A 26,074-nucleotide genomic window follows, 5' to 3' on the forward strand; every position below is an offset into this window, starting at 1 on the left:
TTCGCTCGCATAATTTTTAGGTCTTCTCACTGTTCTTTGTGGAAACTTTCATTTACCAGATGACATACTATTAAATGTCTGGAAGACTGTTTTATTGAAGAACTTAAAAACAACATTTGGTACCAGCAATTACCTTAATTGCAGGGTCATTTTGCATGTGTGTTTGACTATTACATTTTGGTAGAACTTCTAAGTTTTTAGATAAATAAAAGAACAAGAGAAATCTCTAACAATATTTTAATTGAGTTAGATTATCAAAAAAGTTTTTTCCTTTTGAAAGGATGATAAAGTGTCCTATAAGACAAAGTTACCATAGTTAATCTGAATAGAAACAGATGTAGGACGTGATTCTTTGGTGTGAGGTATGGTTTTTGTGGCTTTTTTCCCTTAATTTGTATTTTTTTTCACAGGACCATATAATTCATGGAATCCGTTTGATATGTCATAAGTTTTAATACCTTTACTGTCCAGCCATTCATTCACAATACTCTATATTTGACTCTTAATTATTATTTGTATCACTTTGTTTTATACATCATTTAGACTTTTTTTCCATAAAATTCCTATGAGAAATAAAATCTTTAGAGATTTTTGAAGATAACACTAAGGTAAGAAATTATGATTTGTGCTGTTGTCTTTCACTTTCTCTTAACCAAGCTCCTTACTAAATTACATTCCTTACGTAAATTTTTCCCTGTAATTTCTTCTGAATAGTCATTTTTGTAGTCCTAAATTATTCAGAGGCTTTGAGCTACTATATAATTGCTGATTTTATTTTACTGTAGAAAGGATGGATTATATACAGTAAGCCTCTGTGCATCGTATCTGGAGTTTAGAAACAAAAGATATTCATTAATCTTTAAAATACATCCCTTCCATAACTCAATAATGAATTTAGTTAATTAGAAACAAAGTTGTCCTATTTTATCTATATGTGAAACTTGTTTTCTGTAATTCTTAAACCTCATCAGCAGTAGAAAATCAGACTCACTGATAAAGTTCATAGGTTTACAAGATTACTGTCATGATTATAGTTTTTGTTTGTTTCTGTTTTTCCTTATATTTATAAAAGACCACTATGGAATTGTTGCCTCATAGAAAGCTAAAATTCATTGCCTGATATAGTCCTTGAATTCATAAAATTAATAGTATATATATTTCTTGAATCAATGTCAGTGATCAGGATACTTTAATTTGGATACTCTACCTTCAGCTTTCATAGTGCTGATTAAAAACTGGATTAAATCTAAATATAAAAACCAGAAAAAGAGTAAGTCTATATGTTTGCTTTCTTTACATGTCAAATTTCATTCTTCAGTTATGGTTCTTTTATAAAATTGCTCTACTTTTCTTTCTAAAAGAAATACATAAAACATTTTTAAATTGAAAGAACATTTGTAATTTCTTAAGGGAATGTTTTATCATGTACATGGGAGTATCAAAGAAATAGTCACAAAACAGAAAGCTCACAGTCTCAATTAAATTTGAAGAAAAAAACCTTTCTTACTCATTTTTCCAGATGAATTTTTTCCTCGGCTCATATACCACTACATTTTTATGGTCTTGTCCTATACTTGTTTTCTATGATAATAGGGTATTTTGTTGCAAGAGGACTTCCTTAAGAAGAAAACCTGAGATATTTTTAGAAATAGGAGTTTGTTTTTTCTGGTCAAGCAAAAAAATTGCCTGGTCTTTATGATACTATAAAATGATAGATTCCAGTTTTATAGCCTGTAATGTATGAATGTGAAAGAAATCTTGCTGCCTTTTCTAATAGTATTCACACTCTTAACTTTGGTTCTGGTATATATACACTGGCTTCTAAAACAGTTCCTTTCTCTTTGGATATTAAGGTAACTTTTTGACTTTGACAGATCTCTAGGTTGTTTAGCTAGAGAAGGAGATGGTAAAATTAAGCATAGAATGAAATTAATAAAAATGTACAAGAAACCTTTTTTCTCAATAATAAGAGTTAAATTACTAGCTTTTATTATTTACTATGTGCCGGGCACTGTATTGTGTGTTTTATATTCACTGTCTCATGAGGTAGATATCATTATCTCCATCTTCAGTTCAGTTCAGTTCAGTCGCTCAGTCGTGTCCGACTCTCCGCGACCCCATGAATCACAGCACGCCAGGCCTCCCTGTCCATCACCAACTCCCGGAGTAGCAAACAGGCTTAGAGAAGTTCAGCAGCTTGTTCTCGGTCAAATAGTTGTTAGGTAATGATCTAGTTGTAACTAACTATAAAGTTGATAGTGTTAGCCATTTCACTATACTCCGTCATTAAAATGAGAACTTCTGAAACATATGTAGACTCTATCTCCTATGGATTGGATGAGTTAGTGTTAGTCAGCTCAGTCGTGTCTGACCCGTTGCAACCCCATAAACTGTAACCCACCAGGCTTCTGTGTCATGGGATTTCCCAGGAGAGAATACCGGAGTAGAGTTGCCATTTCCTCCTCTAGGGGATCTTCCTGACCCAGGGATCCAACCTGAGTCTCCTGCATTGGTAGGCAGATTCTTTACCATCTGAGCCACCAGGAAAGAGGTAATATAATAAACATGAAGCTTGCTCTATAAGGAAAAAAGGTCCAAAGATGTGTGACAAATTTTCAGATTCTTTATTTCCTCACAGCTGAATATACCCAGTTAACTTTTTTTTCTTCACTTCTCTGAGGCCATTAATTTTTCTTCTGCTAAGTATTCATATACAGTGATAATTTATATGTGAGATTTTGCTCTGTCTGTTACTCTTCTCTATGTTAAAACTCTTTCACCTTTTGTTCTATTCTTTTTCTATTTTTGCATGTTTCAATCTCTTATTAAAAGCATCCTTTGCACTTTGTCAGCTGTTAGAATTGCTTTGTCTTGTGCTCCATCATGGCCTGTTTCTAAGTTATATACAATTTATACCCAGATTTTCAACTATACATTAAACTCCGTCATCTACTTACTTTTCCCTGAGTTTCTTCCTGGTAAGAAAAGTGAAGAGATGGCAAGGCAGCTGTTTTAATTCTTCCCTCTCTGATTTGTAAAAATATGCCTTTTTGCAATTTTTTTCCTTTTGTTTGTATTTCCCTCTAACTTTTTGGAAAATATTTCAAAACTAAAGGAAAATTGTAATGTTACGGTGTAATAATAATATTACATTGTATCACATACATGTTTATCCCTTACTGGCACTGGTGAGTTCCAAACACTTGGTTTAAATGTTGTCTGACAGATTCCTCCCTTTTAAAGGCTTCTTTTTCTGTTTCAGCATTTGTTAACTCATCTGTAAGATGGTAACTTTGAGACTATGTGAATATCCTGTGGTCTTTTCACCCAGTGACTGATGTTCTGTGACTGAATCAGTTAATGGCTTTTATTGTTTCTGTTTCTGTGCTGGGATTTTTTTTTTTTTCTCTCATAAGATTTTAATCCATTGAAAGGAATTTTTTTTTTTTTTTTTAGCATCCTAGGATAGGGATAATAGCCATTTTTGCTTGTGGAGAGGAAAAGATGGTTGTTTTTGTTGGTTCTGCATGTGCTGAGTAATTTGAGGGGTGTTTTGTTTTGTTTTGTTTTGTTTTTGGCTGTTCTGTGCAGCATGCTGCAGTATCTTTATTTCCTTATCAGGGATCTAACCCATGCCCCCTGCAGTGGAAGCATGGAGTCCTAACCACTGGACTGCCAGGGAAGTAATATGCTGGGTGATTTTCAATTGTACTCTGAACTTTATGAAGATTAAACAGTAGAGATTCAGGTTTTGGTTATTCTCCAGTGAGTGGTGACTTTTTCAGTTAACTTTTGGAGTAGGCTTTAATTTCAAACTGTGGCTCAGCTGGTAAAGATTCTGCCTGCCATGCGAGAGACCCGGGTTTGATCCCTGGGTTGCAAAGATCCCCTGGAGAATTCCATGGACTGTATAATCCATGGGGTCGCAGAGTCAGACATGACTGAGCGACTTTCACTTTCACTTGAATTTCAAACAGTGTTTCTTGGATAGCACCTTTAGCTTCAGTTCAGATCTTTTGCCTTTTGGTGAGATGAACTGAATCTGTTTCTTTGATGAGTTGTTCAAGTTTCAGAACCCCTTGTATGGTTCTGTCTCTTCTGCGTTTCCCCTACGCTCTCAGCAGGTAATGTACCCAGACTTCACTGTTCCATGTGTTCCTTGGCCACTGCTCCTGAACCATGAAGAATGCAGTTGGTTTTAGGTTACATTCTGAAGAGATGGTGACTTATTTGTACAGCTTTCCATCTTTATTCCTAGTGCGCTTTGACACTCCTTTAGAGTCTGTCTTCTTTCATTTACTCAACTTTACCTTCAGAGAAGGTTTTTTTGTAGTGTGCCCAGTTTTCATTTTTGCTTTCTTTTGTTTTTTGAAGGAAGGGTTAATCATGTTATCTGCTAGTACCTTGGTCTGTCATTCCCAGAAATGGAAGTAGCCAAAGTTCAAAGTAATTATAAATTGCTAAAGAAGAGGACGAAACTGCAGTACTTTGGCCATCTCATGCGACGAGTTGACTCACTGGAAAAGACTCTGATGCTGGGAAAGGTTGGGGGCGGGAGGAGAAGGGGACGACAGAGAATGAGATGGCTGGATGGCATCACCGACTCTGTGGACATGAGTTTGAGTGAACTCCGGGAGTTGGTGATGGATAGGGAGGCCTGGCGTGCTGTGATTCATGGGGTCGCGGAGAGTCGGACACGACTGAGCGACTGAACTGAACTGAACTGAACTGAAAGAAGAGGACTGAGCACCCCACAACACTGTAAGTTTAGATCTTAGATAGAATAAATAGACTGAGAAAGTGTAGACAGTGAAGGAGAAAGAGAACCAAGAGAGTATGGTATACTAGGAAACCAAGTGAAGAAACTGTTTCAAAGAATGGAGTGATGAACTGTTTATATTGATACTGTTGTTCTTGTTTTCACAATTAGCAGTATTGTTTGTAAAGTGTAAACTCACCTATTAGATCGTAATCATTAATGAATTTTTCAAGTTGTCTCAATTCTAGAGTCTAGAGTACCTTGCAGAACTGTGCTGATAGAACCAGAAGGGGTTTTGTTTTTGTTCGTGTCACCCTAAGCATGCCTTCTCTTCTTCCCCTTCCCTGTCCTGTTTCTTTCTGTAAAATGATATTAAAATCTCAAAAGTTTGAAATTTTTCCACATTCATATTTTCTTCCTTTATGTCTGAAACCAAGAAGCTACAAACACTTGTCCAAGTATGAAAGAGGCATAATATTTCTGTTTCTTATTTGGTTTCCATACTCAAGCATAACCCCCATTATGGTCTTCTATAGTTACAGGATAAGCACTATGACCTGTAAGTCTCTTATAAATCTGTGCTTTTTATTTAGATTTTTTTTCTCTAATGCATTGTAGAAATCAAGTAATAATTTTTTAAACCTTTAGGTAACTTTGAAGATCCTCAATAAAAATTGTCAACTTAGGATAGTGTGTTTTTGTTTGTTGGTTTTAAAGTTAATTATCAGAAACCAACAAATGAATAGGCTCTTCATTTTATAGCCAGCTTAGCCAACACTCTTAAGACCATTTAACTTCTAATTCAGTTTTGGGTTTTTTTTAAGGAAGAACTTTTATTACTTCTGAATGCAGAGCAGGATGCCCTGATTTAATATCCTTCTGTACTCAGCTTGTGACATTTGAAATGATAAACAGGAAGTCATAGTGGTATTTTAAAAGGGCAAGGCACCAGTATATACCGCTCTCCTCACACTCATACAACAGCGTTTAGTAACAGATCATCACATTGGAATTCTAGTTTGCTTTCTTGGCATGTGGATCCAGCAGCTTGAAGCCAGTATTTTGAATAGTTCATATTCCTGAAATCCTTATCAGTGTTGAATTTTTTAATATGTAGGAGTCATGGTTTTCATTGTAAGCTGCTTTGATATTAAAGATGTTATGTCAAGTCTGTGGTGGCCTTAAAGTATTTTTGTGTTTTAAATAGGAGCGATTGTAGCTAACAAAAGTGTTATCCATTCACTGCTTTTTAACCTCCTTGCTTTTATTTGAAAACGAAAAGGTACAGGTCCTTGTTGGTAATGAAATTGATGAAGTACTATTACCACTTACTGAGGCATTCAGTTCAGTTCAGTTCAGTCGCTCAGTCGTGTCCAACTCTTTGTGACCCCGTGAATCGCAGCACGCCAGGCCTCCCTGTCCATCATCAACTCCCGGAGTTCACCCAAACTCACGTGCATTGAGTCGGTGATGCCATCCAGCCATCTCATCCTCTATCGTCCTCTTCTCCTCCTGCCCCCAGTCCCTCCCAGCATCAGGGTCTTTTCCAGTGAGTCAACTCTTCGCATGAGGTGGCCAAAGTATTGGAGTTTCAGCCTCAGCATCAGTCCTTCCAATGAGTCATTATATACACTTAATTTTAAAATGGAAAACTGACTTTGGAATTGCTTCAGTCCACTTAAGCCTAGTTCAAAGGCTACTGAGTGTGTAAACAGGATTTAGGGGTAGGAAGGAAGGAGTATCGAATGAGTTTTTTTGTTTTTTTTTTTTCCCCAAAATGTATTTTGTTGTTTTTTCTGTTTTGTTTTGATTTGATTTTTTAAGTTTTGTAATTTTGGAAATTTAAACTTACGACCTTTGGCAGGACGTTCCTACTAACTGTGAAAGTACCCAAAGCCCCTTTCAACTATTAATTTAGAAAAATTTGGACAACCAATACTGCTGTCCTAATTTCAGTATGGAATAATGCAATGATTGAGAAAAGGAGCAAATATTACAGCATATTTTGTTGAAAATAGCCAGTGGGAGACAAAGGGCCCCAGAGAAAAGTAGCAATAAGGATAGTAAATAACTTTTCTTTTAATGAGGTTTTCTTTCTATTCATCTGGGATATCACCTGAATTTTGGGTTAAATGAAGACAGATTATTTTTAAACATTTAAACTCCTTACTTTGAACATACATTTTATGTTGCTAGATTTCTATTGTAATGGAAGCTCTCTCTATTTTTTTTTTCTATATTAGAATACCTCATGTTAGTGGTTTGCTGTTCAGTTAGTATTTTATGACAAAAGAAACTTTGTTTTTCTTGCCTATGAAGAATTTTTTTCTCTACCTGCCACTAAATTATGTAACCTATGTAGTCTTCCATGAAATAAAAATAATCCTGAGTAGTGATTGATTCAATTAAAATTTTTTTTTAACAATTTGCATTGAAAATGTATAGTTCTCTTTTATTCTCCCCTTCTATAAAAACTAAACTCTTTACAAGGCATTTTAATTTTATATATGAGTGAGGTTGAGAGAGAAATTCTCACTTTTTAAAATTCTTGATTTTCATTGAAATTCGGTATATTAAAATATAGTAGAACTTAGGATTTTGGTTGTAGTGAATCAACAACTATAGTTTTCTGCTGTTCATCACAATCTAAGATAGCATTCTAGTTTATTAATGATCATATATCTTTAATTTGCAATCAGAAAAGAAGAAAGTATAAAGAAAAAAAACGATTAGGAATTTACAGTACAGCAGTTATAAATTCATATTATATACTCAGGTTGGTTAAATGTATTTTAAATTAGAACATTATATATGTAGATTAATAGATTTCTGCTGTCAGGGAACACATTGTTCTCTGGGGAGAAAGCATGTTAGTCTCTATAATATATGCCATACCCTGTTACAGTCAAAGAGTTGTAAGAACCTAGAGAAAAGATCAATTTATTTAATTACTTTTAGGACTTAGGGAAAATCTTACAGAATTGATGGCACTGAGTTGGAACCTGAAATAAGTATGATTCTGTTTTCAAGAAGGTAGTCTAGATAAATAGAGTACAAGAACAAAGCCTACAGATCTGCAAGTACCTCCAAGTTATGATATGGTCTTTGAAAATTATGGAAGAGCAAAGAGATTGCTTTTGGCTAGTAATTAATTGGGAAATGTTTCTTGGGAAAGTTTAATAAAATTAATGTTACTGATTTTTCAAATTGATGTGATTTCCTTTATAGTATTTAATTGAATCCCAATTAGGCAGCAAGGATAGTGTTTCATGTAACAACTTCACATCCAAAACTTACATATTATTTATAGTACTGTGAAACTCAATTTCAGATATAAGGATACTGCTCATAAATAGCTTAATAATTTTAGTTATTAATTACTTAGCACTTGCTCTGTGACACATTCTTTGCTATAATCTACATGTATTATTTTTAATCTTCTCATTAACTCATAAAGGTTCCTGTTCAACCCCATTTTAATGACCTGGAAACTGGGAATTTAAGCATTAATTGCTTTGCCCAGGGTTTTTCAGTCCATATCTATCTGTATCAGTAACCTGTGTTCTTAACACTCTACTAACCTAACCTCTCTTAACTTCAGAATTAAGTACACAATTTTATCAAGATTGATAAAGGTATGATAAATATACTTTTGCATTGTGTTTTTAATAGAAAAGTAAAAATACTGTTGAAATACTGTATCATCATTGCTCCTCTGAGTTGAAAAATAGTATTCATTTTTAATTTGGTATAATTAGAATAGTTGGGCCTTCCTAAAGATACAGAATGTCTTGTTATCCATAAAGGCTTTTGTGTGTAAATTTAATATTTAGAAATAATGCCTGGAAGCTAAATACCAAAATAATCAATTCCCTTGGGATTATGTACTGATAACAGTGATTCAGTTCATTTCAGTTCAGTCGCTCAGTCATGTCCGACTCTTTGCGACCCCATGAATCACAGCACAGCCAGGCCTCCCTGTCCATCACCAACTCCCGGAGTTCACTCAGACTCATGTCCATCAAGTTGGTGATGCCATCCAGCCATCTCACTCTCTGTCGTCCCCTTCTCCTCCCACCCCCAATTCCTCCCAGCATCGGAGTCCTTTCCAATGAGTCAACTTGTCGCATGATTATATTTCAAAAAAGTTTTATTCCTTACTCAGTTTGGCACTATATTTCCCTTGTGGCTCTGCTGGTAAAGAATCTGCCTGCAATGGGGGAGACCTGGGTTCGATCCCTGGGTTGCAAAGATCCCCTGGAGAAGGGAAAGGCTACCCATTCCAGTATTCTGGCCTGGAGAATTCCATGGACTGTAATAGTAGTCCATGAGGTCGCAAAGAGTCGAACATGACTGAGCAACTTTCACTTTCACTTTAAAAAATATACCTGAAGGTAACATCCTAGAATTACTTGATACAGGTTCCTTAAACTATTAACACTTAGAAGTATAATTAAGAAATGAGTATGTATTTTGTTATCATATATGCCCTTGAATTGCTTCAAATTTGAAGGTTCTAGAGAAAATACTTTGAAGGAATTATAACTTGTAATAACAAATAATGTGACTTTCTAGAGACTTTGAAAGATTGTTCCTTATTCTTTCAGTTAAAGATTGCTCTCTTTCTTAACACATGTCTATTACCTTTTTACAACACCCCTATATCTTAGTCATAATTCTAAAATTACAGGGAAAGACTGCCTCAGGCACCTAATACAATTTCCCTAACAATTTCCCGCCTTTTGATGCATTTTCTAGGTGCTGCACTGTGGGGAATATTTGCTGTGAGCTTATATAATTATTCATTAAATTCGAGGTTTTGTTTGTTTCTTAGTTTCCTTAACTCTTTGTTATTGGGTTAAGAAATCTAAAGTTGCACAGGTATATAGATTAAAAAAAAATTCAGGAGTAAAGTGCATTTAATATATTCACACCAAGCTATAATTTTGTTCTTTTTTTGACATACATGCTAAATAATAAAAAATAATACCTATTTATTATCTCACTTTCTCTAATTGTTCTTATTCTCAACATGTTATTCTAAATATGGTATTTAAGTATTTTGTTTACTCCCTATAAATTTGCCACAAAATAATTCCCATTTATTTTGGGAATTATTATCCAAACAAATGTTTGGATTCCACTCAAAAATGGTTAACTTTTATCCCCAAAGCCAGCCATTTTGTTAGAAAAGAATTTCTAGAATGAAAAATCTGTTTACTCTGACTTATTTTAGAATGCAGAAGTGTTCTGTGTAGTCTTTGGGTTGATATAATTACTCTTATCTCATTTTCTCTGCCCATCTCTTTGAACATGACAGAAGTGAGTCATTTTATGTGCCAAGAACAGTTTAAATCAGGGGAAAGAAGGATAAAAATGTCCTATTCTGTTTTCTAAAAAGTGTTTCTATTGTAAGAGATAAGGTGGTTTTAGAGTTTCATTTGACTAAATTATTTGATGATGTTTATGCTTAGTTACTATTTTTAAGTGAAATGCAAATGTTTGGACTGTCAAATTGTACAAAGTTGTTTTTAGCACACTGAAATTGTAGTTACTTTTGTTTCTAATTATTTTCATATATTGATGAAAATAATTTATAGTTGAAAGATGAATTCTGTTTTTAAAATACAAAACTTCAACTTTAAACATGAATGAAAGTCAAGTTGAAAGTAAAGTCAGGCAGTATAATAGTCCTTTATCTGCAGACATCCCAATACCCTCAGTAGATGCCTAAGATGGCAGATGGTATCCAATCCTGTGCACTTCCCTGCTGGCTAGTATGGTAAAGAATCTGCCTGCAATGCAGGAGACCCAGATTTGATCCCTGTGTTGGGAAAATCCCCTGGAGAAGGGAACAGCTATCCACTCCAGTAATCTTGCTTGGAAAATTTCATGGACAGAGGAGCCTGGCGGGCTGCAGTCCATGATGTTGCAAAGAGCTGGACATGACTGACTAACAGTTTCAAACCAATCCTATAAATATTGTGTTTTTTCCTAAATGTAAATACCTGCAGTAAAGTTTAGTTTACAGATTAGACACAGTAAGAGATTAATAGTAACTAATAATATAATGGAACAATTTTAACAGTAGACTGTAATAAAAGTTATGTGAATGGTGATCTCTCCTTTATCAACCTCTTAAATTCTGCCAAAAATGTGGCTGAGGCTTCTTGATCGGCAAATGCAGCTTTCCAGTAATTTTTACATTTTTCAGTCCAAACCTATTACTTAATCTGTGTAATCATCCCTTACTAGCAGTAAAGCTAGTTTCACCTGTTTCAGTAAGTCTCTGGCTGTTGTCTTCCTATAGGCTCAGTGCTTTCTGGTGCAGCCCACGGCCATCAGTTGAAATGTGTTTTGTGTTGCTGTTGTCCATCCACAAATTTAATGCCTTTTCCATTTTAACTAGGCACTTATCCATGATTTTTGCAGTTTGAGGCTCAGCAGCAAAACTAGCTTGAATTTCTTTTTTTTTTTTTTTCCGTCATAGTTTCATGGATGGAAAATTTGTGGATCTTACCAACCTCAATACAGGATTTATTATTATTGTTATTATCAAGAACTTTCACATTTTCACTTAAAGCACTTTACTGCTTCTCTTTAGCAAATCCAAATTGCCAGTGTCACTGCCCTGAGGCTCTGTGATACCTCAGCAGTCAGTGTGATAGAAAATGGCTTCTGAGTGACTAATGAACATGAAACCTGGACAAACGGATGATTGATGTACCAGGCAGGAGAGATCAGAATGGCACAAGATTTCATCACCCAACTCAGGGTGATGGCCCACAATTTAAAATTTATGAACTGTTTATTTCTGGAATTTTTTATTTTTGAACTGCCATTTACTGGGTAAATGAAACCGCAGAAACCAAAACCACAGATAAGGGGAGAGTACTGTACTATTTGTTGATCTTTAGTAATGCTTTGAACTGGTTGCCAGCAAAAAGCTGAAACTGGTAAAATTTTCTAGTAGTAAACATACTTTGTTTTGTTATATCATTCTCATAATCAGCAACCTAAGTTAGCTTTTCCTGTTGTCTACCAGACCAGATTTAATTCCTTGTGGGTAAAGGTTTTTATCAGTTGGTCTCTCTCTTCCTGTTCATTTTCGTCTGCATATTACAGTCGGCATTGTATCTCCTCCACATACTTTGTGCATTATCCTGTTTTTAAGTTTCTTTGGCTGTATTTGATAACAAGACAGAATTCACCACCTCTTACATGCTCTTTACAGAACCAGAGTGAATCACTTTCACAGCCTTTACTGTCCTCTATAACAGTGGTTTTATTGGGGGAGGCAGGGGATAAATACACAAAGATTAATGCCTGGGATGCATATCATAGTTGATGAGAGGTTTGGCCAATTTGAGATAGGTCCCCAATAATTTGAGTATCTTTTTATTTTCCCACCATTGAGAGCTACAACACTGAGGAGAAATTGCCCTGCTACTTCATTTTCATATGTATAATACTTAAGTGATAGTTTTTAACAGTGTGTTTTAGTACATCTTCCCTTGTGTTATGCCAGGTTATTTGCATGTTATTTTAAAAACTATACTCTTTCTGGTTATTTGTATTTTTAAACAGTGCCTGGTATTCTGCACAATAGTAACATGTTTCAGATATTAATGTTCACATCTTTTATAAACAGATATTTGAAGAGGTAATAACAAAGCACCATTAAATTTTTCTAATCAAAATGAAGATAGATCTCTATCAAAGTTGTTTGGTAATGTTTTTGTTTCTTTTTCTTATTTTCCATCTAAAGCTAATGTTTGAGATTTTATTGTTAAAGAATTTTGGATTTAAGAATTTGAATTTCAATAGTTTTTTGAACTAAAATCAACAGTAAGTTGATAACTTTTAAAATGCAGAAGGGTGTAATTCTAACAATGAAGAAGAATAAAGCCATTTGCATTATTTCCTGAAATTTTTAACAAGTTGGATTGACACTGTTTTTGTTCCATTAACTAATTTGTGTCCTTGAGTCTGTTTCTTTACCTTAAAATTTGAAATAATTCCCATCTGAATTATTTGCTGTAGGGATTAAATAAAATATGCCACATCAATGTTCCTAGTATAGTACTCTTTTAATAAACTTTTCAAGATTTTGAATCTCTGTAGTCTTTTACTCCATATAATTTGCATGGATGAAATATTATTCGAGATAGCCATTGTCTTCAATACCATTTTTTTAAAGGTAGGACAAAACTATTCAATGACAGAGAGTTCCTGAACCAGAGGTCTTTTGGAGACGTAGCATACCACATAGTCCATCATTATTGTCCATGTTGCATTATGACTTTAGACCAGTGCAAAAATCATTCTTATTCTTTTACTTTGTATGGTAGGATCCAAAAAATGAAAGTTTTACCTGGTATGTTTAGAACTGTACTTTGCCTGAAGAGTTTGCACATTTTTATAATGACTTCAGAACCATCCAGATGGCCAAAGCACTTTATTTCAGCTCAACAAAAATGTACTAGGTCTGTACTTTGTATGCCAAATACTGTGCTAATTTGCAGGTGTACAGAAATCAGTATGTCATTTGCCCTTGAGAAGCTTGTGGTCTAATGAGAGACGTGGACATGTGAACAGTTTCAGTGCAATGTATTGAATACAGTGCGCTAGAATGCAATGCATGGATTGGTAGCTATGTTGAAGGAGCCCCACTTAGTACTGCTCTGAGGACTCAAGAGAAACTTCCTATGATGTGAGACTGACTCTTAAAAAGCGACTGACCGTAACTTCACAGGTTGCTTGTTTTGAAAATTTGTAAAGGAAGTACTTGTAGGATCAAGAGTTATAAAGTTTTTAGATTTTTCTACTAGTTTGCGTACATGAAGTTATTATGTGTGATAGTGATTTAGATTCACATCTCAGTGTAGTCATGGATAAAGATTAATGGGTTTTTTGTTTTTAACTTAGAAAATTAAAAAATAACAAATGTGAATGAAAGACATAGTTATAAGTGTACTCTCTTGTAGTTCATTCAGCTCCTGAGTAGGAGCAGTGTTTACTAGCAGGTCTGATATATATTATACCCAGTACTGAGATAACAGATACGTAGTTTAACAATTTATAATGACTAACGGGTAAAAATAACTTCAGTATCTATTCTGTTAACAAGTATTTCTGAACATTTACCAAGTGGCATGCCCTTTTCTAGGCGCTTAAAATACACCTGATGCTCCTCAAGTAAGAGGAGTACTGAGGTCTGCTCATTAGATTTAGCAGTGTGGAGATTGGTGACAACAAAAATGAGATTGATGGGGATAATTGTGGTAAAAGCCTGCTTGAAGTGGATTTAAGAGAAAAAGAGCATTTGGAGATAGCAAAAATTGGCAAGTATTATGATTAGTGTGGCTATATGACTAGATTTCCCCGGTGTTCTGGTAATCATCACTTGTCCCAGCATTATTTTTAATAGAGCCTCATTTCACTCTCAAATGGGTACTGGTTTAAACAAATGTTGTTATGATTCTTTGCTGTAATTATTCTTTTGACACCCAAATTTGATCAGTAATATCCTTTCTATGCTACCTTTTATGAGTTTTTGAGAGAACCCAATTTTCTTTCCTGGCGTAACAAAACGTTGTATGGATTATACTTTTTTCTGCCTCAGATTCTAATCAGCCGTGTCTCTAAGAAGCCTTACTTCATTTCAGTGACACTCAGAAACAGAGTTGAAACATTAATAGATCTTGATTGGGGAGAAAGAGAGTGAGAAAGCTAGGTGACTGGTTAGAGAAAGGCATTTTGCAATAAAAATTTTTAAAGCACACAGCAAAGATACTGGGGTGGGAGAATAGGAAACTTATTCAGGGAATTCTGTGTAAAGCTGAATGAATGCATATAAGATTTATGGAAAAAGAGTATTATAGTGTTAGAAAGAGGCACCGAGACCAGATAATGAAAGGATTTCAACACCAGAATAAAAGTTTTTGGCTTCTTTCTGTATTCAAGACAGTGCATAATGGTTCTTGGAATTACTGGTTGTGGAGGCAGGAAACTCAGTTACGTTATTACAACCCACACAATCCATAATGAAGTTCTGATTCTGTGGGTAGAATAATGGTAATCCAAAAGAGGGAACTAAATTCAACAGACACCACAGCAGAGAAAGTGGAAAGGGGGATGGGAGCATAGCAGAGGCATGACGAGGAGACCCGCAGTATCAGATGACTCTGAGCTGTCTAACCTGAGTAGCGGAGGCTGGAGATGTCATTAAATGCCATAGATAACACAGGAATAGGTGAAGGACAAAGACAGAGATGTTTTATTTGGAAAAATCCCTTGTCGATATGATGACAGGGTATAACCTTATTGAATTTCCATCTGGTACTGTATTTAGGAGACAGTAGAACAGTATTTAGGAAATAAGGTTTTTGTTGTCACTGAAGGGTAACCATAATGACATTTCCATCTGTGGAAAAGCCTGAATTTGGATGTCAATAGCTTTCTCACGAGTTATTTCAGATTCTTTATGTCAGAGAAATGCATTTATTGCTTCATTTCCAAATAGACAAAAAATACCTCCAAGAATCCAGACTTTTCTTGGCACCTTGTAAGTTCCTGGTATTAGAGATTCACCCCTCATAGTCTAAAATATCATGTTCCAGTTTTAATCACATTTTGGAAAGTACAAACATGTTTGTATTTTATTACATTGAAAGCCCAACCTTAATGAGAGTCTCTTGGAATTAAAAGCATCAGCTTGATTAATGCCTTCAAGTTATTTTTTGTCTCAAGTGTCCCTTCCCACAGCCTGAGATAGAATAGTTTGGTTGCAAACACACTTTCCCACTCAGCCAGAGACAACATTACGCTAGTTTTATGTTTAGTTATGAGTCGGAATATTCATTTGTTCAAACAAGAGCCTTTGGAGAGAAAAAAAGACAAGGAGATAGCCAAATAATCAAAATTTGAGATTAGCTAATTCCCACTAAGTTTTCTCTTTTGAGTATAAGCAAAGCTGTAGCATCTGGCACTGTAGAATAAGGAACTGAAATATTCTGCTGGGTCTGGTTATTAGTGAATGGCTATCTTTAAAGTGGGAAACTTGAGCAGTGTTAGTTTTAAGTTATGAGTTTCTTAAACTTTATTGGCTTCTCATTTTCTCTTTTTAAAACTGAGTGGTTGAGGGTCCCCACGGTTGAATGAATCACTGGAAGGATTCACAGGACTCAGGAAAAAAAGAAAACATATACTCAATATTCAAGGAGACAGATTAAAATCAGCAAAAGGGAAAAGGCCCATGAGGGAAGTCTAGGAAAAATCAGGCATAAACCTGTAGATGCCCTCACCCAGTATAGTGTGTCCATGGTTGCATGGACACACTCCTAGCAGAGATGTATGACAACACTTGCAAAGTGTTGCCTACCAGGGAAGCTCACTTGAGCCTTGGTGTCAGGGGTTTTATTGGGAGCCAGTCACATAGACATGAATCACCTGCATGACTCCTCTCTACTACGCAGATTCCAACTCCCCAGAGTGAAGACATAGTCACCATAAATCACATTACTAGGGTAAACTACCTGATCAACTTGGTAAGCCTGTGGCCCAAGGGCTCAGAACGTAATTCCTAGGAACTGGCCAAAGGCCAGTCCTGAAGAAGTTAGGCCTTCTCAGGAATGTGCAGTTGGAGCAGCCCAGGCCTGCTAACTTAACCCTTTCCTGCACAGATGTAGAATTATGTGATAATTCTGATGTTTTATGAACAGATTAGTAACTCTTATATATTGTAAAGTAGTTAATGTTTTATTTCATCTTTAAGAAGGCTTAGATAATCATAACTATTTGAAACCTGAAATAAAAGAAACAAGTTATGCCGATGCTAGAAAACAAAGCTGAGCTGACTGTCGAAAAACAAAATGTGTGTTATACAAGTCAACACTAGCCCTGCTCACTAGTGAATAAGCTTACGAGTCAGAAGATGAACATTAAGGAAATTAAGGAAGTGAACATTAAGGAAATCTATGGAGGAAAAAATTACTTAAGCCCAGTTTCAGAAGCATAAGTTCATTTAGCAGTTGATTAGCAAATTATGATATTTTTAATTTCTCTTGAGCATTTATGATAAATTTAAATGCCTTTTTTTTTTAGTGAAAAATTTTTGCAGCATTTTTGTACAGTTGTGTAATTATTGCTCAAGTTTTACTTGTTTAGTTTAATGTTAGTCTCTCACTCATTTTAAACTTGTTCAGTGAAGTATTCAATATTTAACACCTGTTACATAGTTCTGGTATCTTCATTTTCCCATTGTTTTTTCTTGATCCATGGTTTTCTATTTGAGAATAGTTTTGCATTTTAATATTGTCATTCTTTTTCCCTTTTAATGTGCTTGGGTCATATTTAAAATTTCTTTGATTAAAAAGTGTTCAAAATTTTCTTTTCATAAGTTGAAATGTACCTAGGCATTTTTCCCCCCAGAGTCCATAATGTATGACTTTGGTATAAAATTTGCAAATTACTATCTGTCATAATGCATCTTGTTCTGCATTTAAAGTTGCAGAATTATTTGAAATGGTTAAATTCAATTTAAAATAGAGAAAGCTCTAAAATTTAAGAAAAATACTTTTATCTGAAAAAAGATCCTAGAATTAGTTTTGTATAAAAGAAAGCTAAGTGTTCCTGTCTTAGTCATTTTACTTATCATTCACCCCATCTACTATAAATGGCATAGTGTGAAATTATCATATAAGCACTGAACTGATGTCTTTTCTTTCACATTTTTATTGGTATTTTCTTAACCATGTTGAGGGCTTCCCAGGTGGCTCAGACATTGAAGAATCCGCCTGAATGCATGAGACTCGAGTTTAATCCCTATGTCAGAAAGATCTCCTGGAAAAGGGAATGGCACAGTCTTCTTGCCTGGAGAATTCTATGGACAGAGGAGCCTGGTGGACTACACTCCATTGGTTGCAAAGAGTTGGACACGACTGAGTGACCAACACTATGTTTAAGTCTAGTGCATGAGGGGATCATATGACCTTTCTCCACTGAGTATGTATAATGTCTTTGGAATAGGAACAGAGCTGTTGTGTAAAAGTGTCTTTTCCTGGATCTAGAAATGAATCTTAATTTTTGAGTTGGTATGAAGTCTTTTCTCAGAAAGAGCAGTCTTCTCTTTTATGGCACTTGCCTGGCTTATTAGCTAATGTGGTTTCCTGGCCATTCACGATGTATCTGTATGTTTCAGTGAGCTCTTAAGTGGTATTTAGCCTTTTCCTGCTATACATAAAAATTAAGGTAGTGTAGAATACTTTTGAGCAGTCGTCTTCTGCTTTGCAACCCTCTAGTAGGTCCTGGTAGTTTTTTCTAGTATTTTGTCTTTTCTTTGCTTTTCTAAAGAAAAAGCCCACATTGGCATCTAAAAATTCTTTGGAAATTCTGAATTTGACTTTTCTGTTGATAAGAGACTTTACTGACCTCTCACTGAGAAATAAGCATTTTAAATTTCTTCGCCCTGGTCCATTTCTGTTCAACAAATGTGTCGTTGTACTAGGATCAGATACTCAAAGGTGAATAAGAAACCATTTTCACCCTTGAAAAACTTATACTCTAGGCTCTTCATTCCATTTTCCCATCAAGAAAATGAAAGACAAGATTAGTATAAGCATAAATTATTCCCCAACCCTTTTATGTAGTTCCTCAGACCTTTTGACCAGATGGCTTACTGCCTAACCATGTTCAACCTAGCTTCTTCCCATGTACTTGAAGCGTCAGTGTTCCCAAGATGCTGGTTAGATTATACTTCAGTTTCTGAATAGCTAGCCTGAAAGCTGAAATTGCTGAAACTCTTTCATGTCCAAGCCTCTAAATACCACTTGTCTTTTAGAGTTTTCTACTTTTTACCTAAATGAGGGCTTTTTGGAGTTTTATGTACAAAGCTTGCAATCTTACATGCTTTTCAAACTCTTATGGGAAGCCATTCGTTTATAATGAAGAAAGTAGCTGAATTGTCAGGTAAGGTACTACAGCCACAACTTCCCATCCCATTTACTGCAGTAAAAAATTCCCATCATCCAAGGCATTCTTTGAAAACTGAATTACTTCAGATCTTGTATTAAAAAAAAAATTACACTATTCCCTGCAGCTTATATTACTGGTCTGTTAGACCCTAGTTAATTTTGCTATAGCAGCTGGCTTGCATAATCAATTTGAAGGGTAATTAATTCTTACAATATGAGTAAATTGAGTTTTGTGGATAGGTTATAACCTATCATTCAGTTTAGTTCAGTTCAGTCGCTCAGTCGTGTCTGACTCTTTGTGACCCCATGAATCACAGCACGCCAGGCCTCCCTGTCCAACTACTAAATCCAATCCAAGAGTAATGAAAATGGTTTCTTAAGACTTCTTCCTTTAAAAGTATATTAGATATACCGATAATGGATACAGATTTAGAATTTGGAGCAACAATTTGAAAGTCTTGGCAGTTTACCATGAACTTCACAAGTAGACTGCATAGCTGACTCTTAGAAGAATTGAGAAAGGCTGTCAGTTAGATTTCCTCTTATCTTCTAAAAGGAATACTAACATTTGAGGTGCTGCTCACCATTTGGAATAACGCATCAAAGAGTCTTTTCTGAAAGGCAGTTTCTGATCTTTTCTGAATAAAACTGTAGGGAGGAAAGAATAACTTCATAGTTTATATTTTATTACCTAATGAACTGCTTGATTTATTAAATTCCTCAGTGTCTAATTAGGATAGTTCTGAACCAAAATTCTAGTTACGGCATCGCATTTCTATTTATACAGTGTTACTTAAACACCATTTAAAAATTTTGTATGATGTCATAGATATGGTTATGGTTAAAAGTAAGTTAAAAATGAATTGACTCAAAACACTGAATTATGCTATTGTTGTTCATTTGCTAAGTCGTGTCCAACTCTTTGCAACCCATGAACTGGAGAACTCCAGGCTTCCCTGTTCTTCACTATCTCCCGGTGTTTGCTCAAATTCATGTGCGTTGAGTCAGTGTTGCCATGCAACCATCTCATCCTTTGTCGCTCCCTTCTCCTCTTGCCGTCAGTCTTTCCCAGCATCGTGGTCTTTTCCAGTGAGTCAGCACTTTGCATCAGGTGGCCAAAGTGTTGCAGCTTCAGCTGCAGCATCAGTCCTTTCAATGAATATTCAGGACTGATCTCCTTTAGGATGGACTGGTTTGATCTCCTTGCTGTCCAAAGGATTCTCAAGAGTCTTCATCAACACCACAGTTCAAAAGGGTCAATTCATTAGTTCTCAGCCTTCTTTATGGTCCAACTCTCACATCCAAACACGACTACTGGAAAAACCATAGCTTTGACTATATGGAGCTTTGTTGTCTATGCTTTTTAATACACTGTCTAGATTTGTCATAGCTGTTATTCCAAGGAGCAAGTGTCTTTTAATTTTGTGGCTGCAATCTGCATTGATTTTGGAGCCCAAGAATATGAAATCTGACATTGTTTCCACATTTTCCCCATCTATTTGCCATGAAGTGATGGGACTGGATGCCATGTTCTTCGTTTTTTGAATGTTGAATTTTAAACCAGCTTTTACACTCCCCTCTTTCTTCAAAAGGCTCTTTAGTTCTTCACTTTCTGCCATTAAAGTGGTATCATCTGTGTATCTGAGGTTGTTGATGTTTCTGCCTACAATCTTAACTCCATCCAGCCCAGCATTTTGTATGATGTACTGTGCATATAAGTTAAATAAGCACGGTGACAGTTTAAAGCCTTGACATACTCCTTTCCCAACTTGGAAGCAGTCCATTGTTCTATGTCCAGTTCTAACTGTTGCTAGTTGTCCTACATACAGATTTCTCAGGAGACAGGTAATATGGTCTGGTATTCTCATCTCATTAAGAATATTCTGCAGTTTTTTGTGATCCATAGTCAAAGGCTTTAGTGTAGTCAGTGAAGCAGAAATAGATGGTTTTTTTTTTTTAATTCCCTTGCTTTTTCTGTGATCCAGCATATTTTGGCAATTTGATCTCTAGTTCCTCTGCTTTTTCTAAATCCAGCTTGTACATCTGGAAGTCCTCGGCTCACGTACTGTTGAAGCCTAGTTTGAAGAATGTAGAGCATAATCTTGCTGTCATGTGAAATGAGTGCAATTGTATGGAAATTTGAACATTCTTTGGCATTACCTTTCTTTGGAATTGGAGTGAAAACTGACCTTTTCCAGTCCTGTGGCCATTGCTGAGTTTTCCAAATTAGCTGGCATAATGAGTGCAGCACTTTAACAGCGTCATCTTTTAAGATTGGAAATAGATCAGCTGGAACTCTGTCACCTCCACTATCCTTGTTCATAGTAATGCCTTCTAAGGCCTGCGTGACTTCACACTTCAGAATGTCTGACTCTAGGTGAGTGACCACATCATCATGGTTATCTGGGTCATTAAGAGGTTTTTTGTACAGTTCTTCTGTGTATTTTTGCACCTTTTCTTAATCTCTTCTGCTTCTGTTAGGTCCTTGTCATTTTTATCCTTTCATGCGCCTATCTTTATATGAAATATTCCCTTGGTATCTCCAGTTTTCTTAAAGAGATCTCTAGTCTTTCCCATTTTATTGTTTTCCTCTATTTCTTTGCATTGGTCACTTAAGAAGGCTTTCTTATCTCTCCTTGCTGTTCTCTGGAACTCTGCATTCAGTTGGGTATATCTTCTCTCCTTTGCCTTTCACTTCTCTTCTTATCTCAGCTATTTGTAAGTCCTCCTCAGACAACCACTTTGACTTCTTGAATTTCTTTTTTCTTGGGGATGATTTTGGTCATCACCTCCTGTTCAATGTTATGAACCTCCGTCCATAGTTCTTACACTCTGTCTACCAGATCTAGTCCCTTGAATCTATTCATTACCTCCACTGTATAATCGTAAGCAATTTGATTTAGGTCATACCTGAATGAGCTTGTGGTTTTCCCTGCTTTCTTAAATTTGAGCCTGAATTTTACAATAAGGAGCTGATGATCTGAGCCACAGTTAGCTCCAGGTCTTGTTTTTCCTGACTGTATAGAGCTTCTCCATCTTCGATGGCACAGAATAGAACCAGTCTGATTTTGGTACTGATGATTCCTTCAGTTCAGTTCAGTTCAGTCGCTCAGTCGTGTCCGACTCTTCGCGACCCCATGAATCACAGCACGCCAGGCCTCCCTGTCCATCACCAACTCCCGGAGTTCACTCAAACTCATGTCCACAGAGTCGGTGATGCCATCCAGCCATCTCATTCTCTGTCGTCCCCTTCTCCTCCCGCCCCAACCTTTCCCAGCATCAGAGTCTTTTCCAGTGAGTCAACTCGTCGCATGAGGTAGCCAAAGTATTGGAGTTTCAGCTTTAGCATCAGTCCTTCCAATGAACACCCAGGATCGATCTCCCTTAGAATGGACTGGTTGGATCTCCTTGCGGTACAAGGTGGAATGTGTATCAGCCTTAAACTTGAAAGAAGCTTGTAGAAGGATATATAAAATTATAATTATGTAAACATTGCCAGTAATTTTATTTACTTTTCTTTGTTTTTCTGTGTTTCTTAGTTTTCTAAAATAAAACTAGATTAATCCTTTCCAGAGTAGAAAAATATTTGTGGTTTAGATTTTTTTTTTAATCAGGATTAAAAGTATTTCTCAGTAAATATCAGCTTTTCTTTATAAATTGATAGAATTTCCAATGTCCTGAAATATCATTAAAATAAGTAATAATTTATTTAAATAACAAAGTCCTTGAAAGCAAAACACAGGAAGAAATTGAACTCATAATGACAGTTTAAAGTTAGGCTCATAACTAAAATTAATTTATTCTTTTACAGGAGTTGAAACCTGATGTAGTAACTAAATCTGCTCTTGGTGAAGATATCAACTTTGAAAAAATCTGCAAAAAGGTACTTTTGCAGTAAGTTGTATTTTTTTTGGGAATTGTTCCATGTTTATATTCTTGACCTCATTTTTTCTTTTCACTTTTTTTCCTTGAATAAACCAGTTACTATTAGTGTATGATGATTTTCCCTATTTGAGCTCTACTGTTCTTACCAAAAAATGTTTTTATGATAATTCATGAATTTTACTTTATTCTTATATCACACCTCCAGGGACCTTAAAAGATTTGTTGAAGTTAATGTGGCATTTGTGTGCTAGACTACAAGTAGTCTGTTAATCTTATTATTAGAACAAAGATTTTTTTTATTTTTTCCAAATACTAGTTTTTATAAATATTTAATCTCTGCATTTATCCTATGGAAATTATTTCTACCCCCTTTTTATAAGTAAGGAAACTGAAGCTCAGAAAGTAAGAAGTGAACTAATTAAGAGTACACCACTGTTATGTTCACAGTTACTTACATGGGCTTTTATCCAGATCTTCTGCCGCTTGCATTTGCTACACTTGCTTCTTTCTTGCTTTTCCCTCTTTTTCATTTCTGCCCACTTTGCTGAAGCCTACATGACAGTTCCACCAGGGAACAGATTTCAAATTAACTGATTTTTGTAACTATTGAATTTCTGTTTTCACTTTTATTCACGTTTGCTGTAATCTGTATTATTTCTTCCCTTGCATTTGTGTTTACTTTGCTCTTTTCTCTGGTTTCTTAATTTGGAAGCTTAAATTACTAATTTAGACATTTCTTTTTTTTTTCTAATATAAGTATTTAATGCAATAAAATTCCCTCTAAGCACTGCTTTAGCTACATCTTATAAATATAATATGTTGTATTTTATTTTCTTTGATTTTAAAATGCTTTAAATTTCCCTTGAAACTTCACCTTTAACCTATGGTTTAACTGGATGGATATTGTTTAATTTCTGAACAGTTAGAGGGTTTGGGTTACCTTTTTGTTTTCTTTATGATCCATGAGTATAGTTTTATGATTGCTTTTCTTTTAACTTTAGTATTTATGTTATTTGCTCAGAGTATGGCTTATCTTGGTGAATATTTCATGTGCACTTGAAAGCAGTATTATTATATTGAGATCAGTGTCCTGTAAATATCTTAGGCCAAACTGATTGATGGTGTTACACAGATGATTTACAGCTTTACTGACTTTCTGCCTGCTTGTTTTATCAGTTACTAGGAGAGATGTGTTGGAATCTACAACTTTAAATGGCAGTTTTCCTATTACAGCTTTAAGGGAAAAAAAATACTCTTAACTCTACATTTATGTACACCAGTACTCATTTCTCTGCAGTTAATTGATATTAGACATTAGAATTTTAAAACATTTTATTGTAAGAAGGCCAGAAAATGAAAGATTGTTGTATGTTTGAGGAGAGGGAACATTTGTTATTCTCGTTATGGTCCCTGTCAGGAAAGCAACACCAAAAAGTCAGGAGCATGATTTTATGCTTCCTTATTTTGATTCTACATGATTCTACAGTAAATATTCTTACATCATAATATTCATTCATGGAGAGGAAAAAAATTTAGTTCTGTAATACTTTTTTACTTGATGTATATATTTCTGACAAAATAATGACATGTTAAATAGAATAGTAGTAATTGTATAAAAATATGGTAGGATATATTTGTTTCTCTTCAGAGTTTAAAAATATACTAATTTAAGATTTTTACCAGAATAAATTTTTTTCATTTTCTGGTTGCTGTACCCTAAAACTATCTCAGTAATATTTAATTTATGATGGGAATGAAAACCAATTCATTTTTGTTGCCTAATATTATGTTTCCATTTAAATTTCAGCACTAAAGCTTGACAGTATTTTTTAATTTGAACTTGAAAATATCCAAAATAATGTATCTTTGTCTTTTTTTTTTTTAACTTTTCAGTCTGATTTTTTCACTTGGAAGGTTACTGTTAGTTAATGTATGTGTAGTGTTTGTAAAATCAGGTTTCTTTAGTGCATCTTATTTCATTTACAACCTTTTCTTTAACCTTCCAGTGTGTGAAATGTCATCCTAAAAATGGGGAACTGCTTCTGTATTCACTTATCATTTATATTTTCTAAATAGTAAATTCATTTGCATATTACTAGATTTATAGTCATGAGATGTATAATAAACACATAGAAAATTTGGATCAAACTGGAATGTTGTCAGGCAAAAAAAAAAAATTCATTATATTTCTACCCTTTCGGTACCTTCCTCCAAATGAAAGGAAGGAAAGGGAGGTGGAGAAGGACAAAGGAAGACAGTTCTGTTTTATAGTTCTTGATGGAACACTTGAAGATTTAGAGCCAAGGGAAATTGCCTTGTTTAAGAATGGTTTCAGAGTCCTCCTGAGCTATTTGATTTCAACTATTTAGTTACTGTTTTATTTCATTTATGTTATTCTTCCCATTGAATTAATGTTCTTCTGTATCAAAATATGTTAATAAACTAGCTGAGTGTCATGGAGAGAAGACTGATTGGTTTGCCACAGGAAGGGAAGTTAATTAAAGGTGACCAAGGAGGTAGTAATAAGGCTATTACATAGAGCTTATACATTTGAAGCCGTCTGACCATCAGAATAGAGCAGAACAAGCTGATTTGTGTAACTCCTTAGAGCTTGCTTAGTTCTTCCATATACATTAGTATCTCAGTTGATCTTACAACATTGATTTCAAGTGAAAACATTCATGTGTGCACATGCATGTGTGTACGTGTGTGTAGTAATATTAGTAGTATCTTCGTTTTCCAAATTCAGAAACGGTTAGAAAGATTAAATAGCCAGTTAATATTTGTATGAGTGTTTTAAAACTATAGAGTTTTGGCACTAGAACTGTGACATTTCCAATTATTACCAGAATTTCAAGGACTTCTCAAGTCCAAATGTCTATTATATGCAGAACAGTTGGCCAGCCACTATGGAAAAAAGGAAGGGAATAGAACATAGTTATTTTAAAGGATAAGAGGAAGCAAATTAATATTTGCTAACATCTACTAGTAGCTGACTTATTAGATACTTTATATACATTAGCTTTCTCATTAAGATGATAATAATCTCATTTAACAGATGAAGCAGTAGGCCCAGAAAGGTCAAAACACACCTGTGATCAATCAGTAGGAAATGTCAGATCCTAGGTTTAAACAACCAAAGTCTCTGCCTGCAAAATGAAATTTTAGGACAAAAGGATAGAAGACATCTCTATATGTAAGACAGCATTTTGGAATCATGGGATTTTAAGAGTTTAATGAATACAGAAAAATCTGTTCTCCTAAATGTGGACTCTAAGCCCTTTACTTGTTAACCACCATTCTTCTGATTCAACTAAAGGCACTGTTTGTTATTATATTTCTAAATGTTTTTAATAAACAAAAATATGAATGTGTTGACTTCTATCTTTAGGTAAAACCTAGAATTGAAGTTGAGTTAATGTTAAAAGTACTGCTACTAGCTTTCTACCTGTACGAG

General features: G+C 35.0%; 1 protein-coding gene across 3 annotated transcripts in view; it reads left to right on the forward strand.

Moving 5' to 3' along the window:
• Positions 1-26,074, forward strand: part of SRFBP1 (serum response factor binding protein 1) — a 66,180-nt gene that overhangs the window by 17,219 nt on the left and 22,887 nt on the right. For all 3 annotated transcript variants that reach the window (XR_016038059.1, XR_008686433.2, XM_055429774.2), the window contains exon 4: positions 22,544-22,615. Coding sequence is in view for 1 of the 3 variants with exons in the window: in XM_055429774.2 (XP_055285749.2) it covers positions 22,544-22,615 (72 nt within the window). In the remaining 2 variants the exon portion in view is untranslated. The remainder of the gene's footprint in view (positions 1-22,543; positions 22,616-26,074) is intronic.

This window comes from Moschus berezovskii, chromosome 8, assembly GCF_049115385.1.
Source record: "Moschus berezovskii isolate FMDL1 chromosome 8, NW_MosBer_1.0, whole genome shotgun sequence".
Lineage (NCBI taxonomy): Eukaryota > Metazoa > Chordata > Mammalia > Artiodactyla > Moschidae > Moschus > Moschus berezovskii.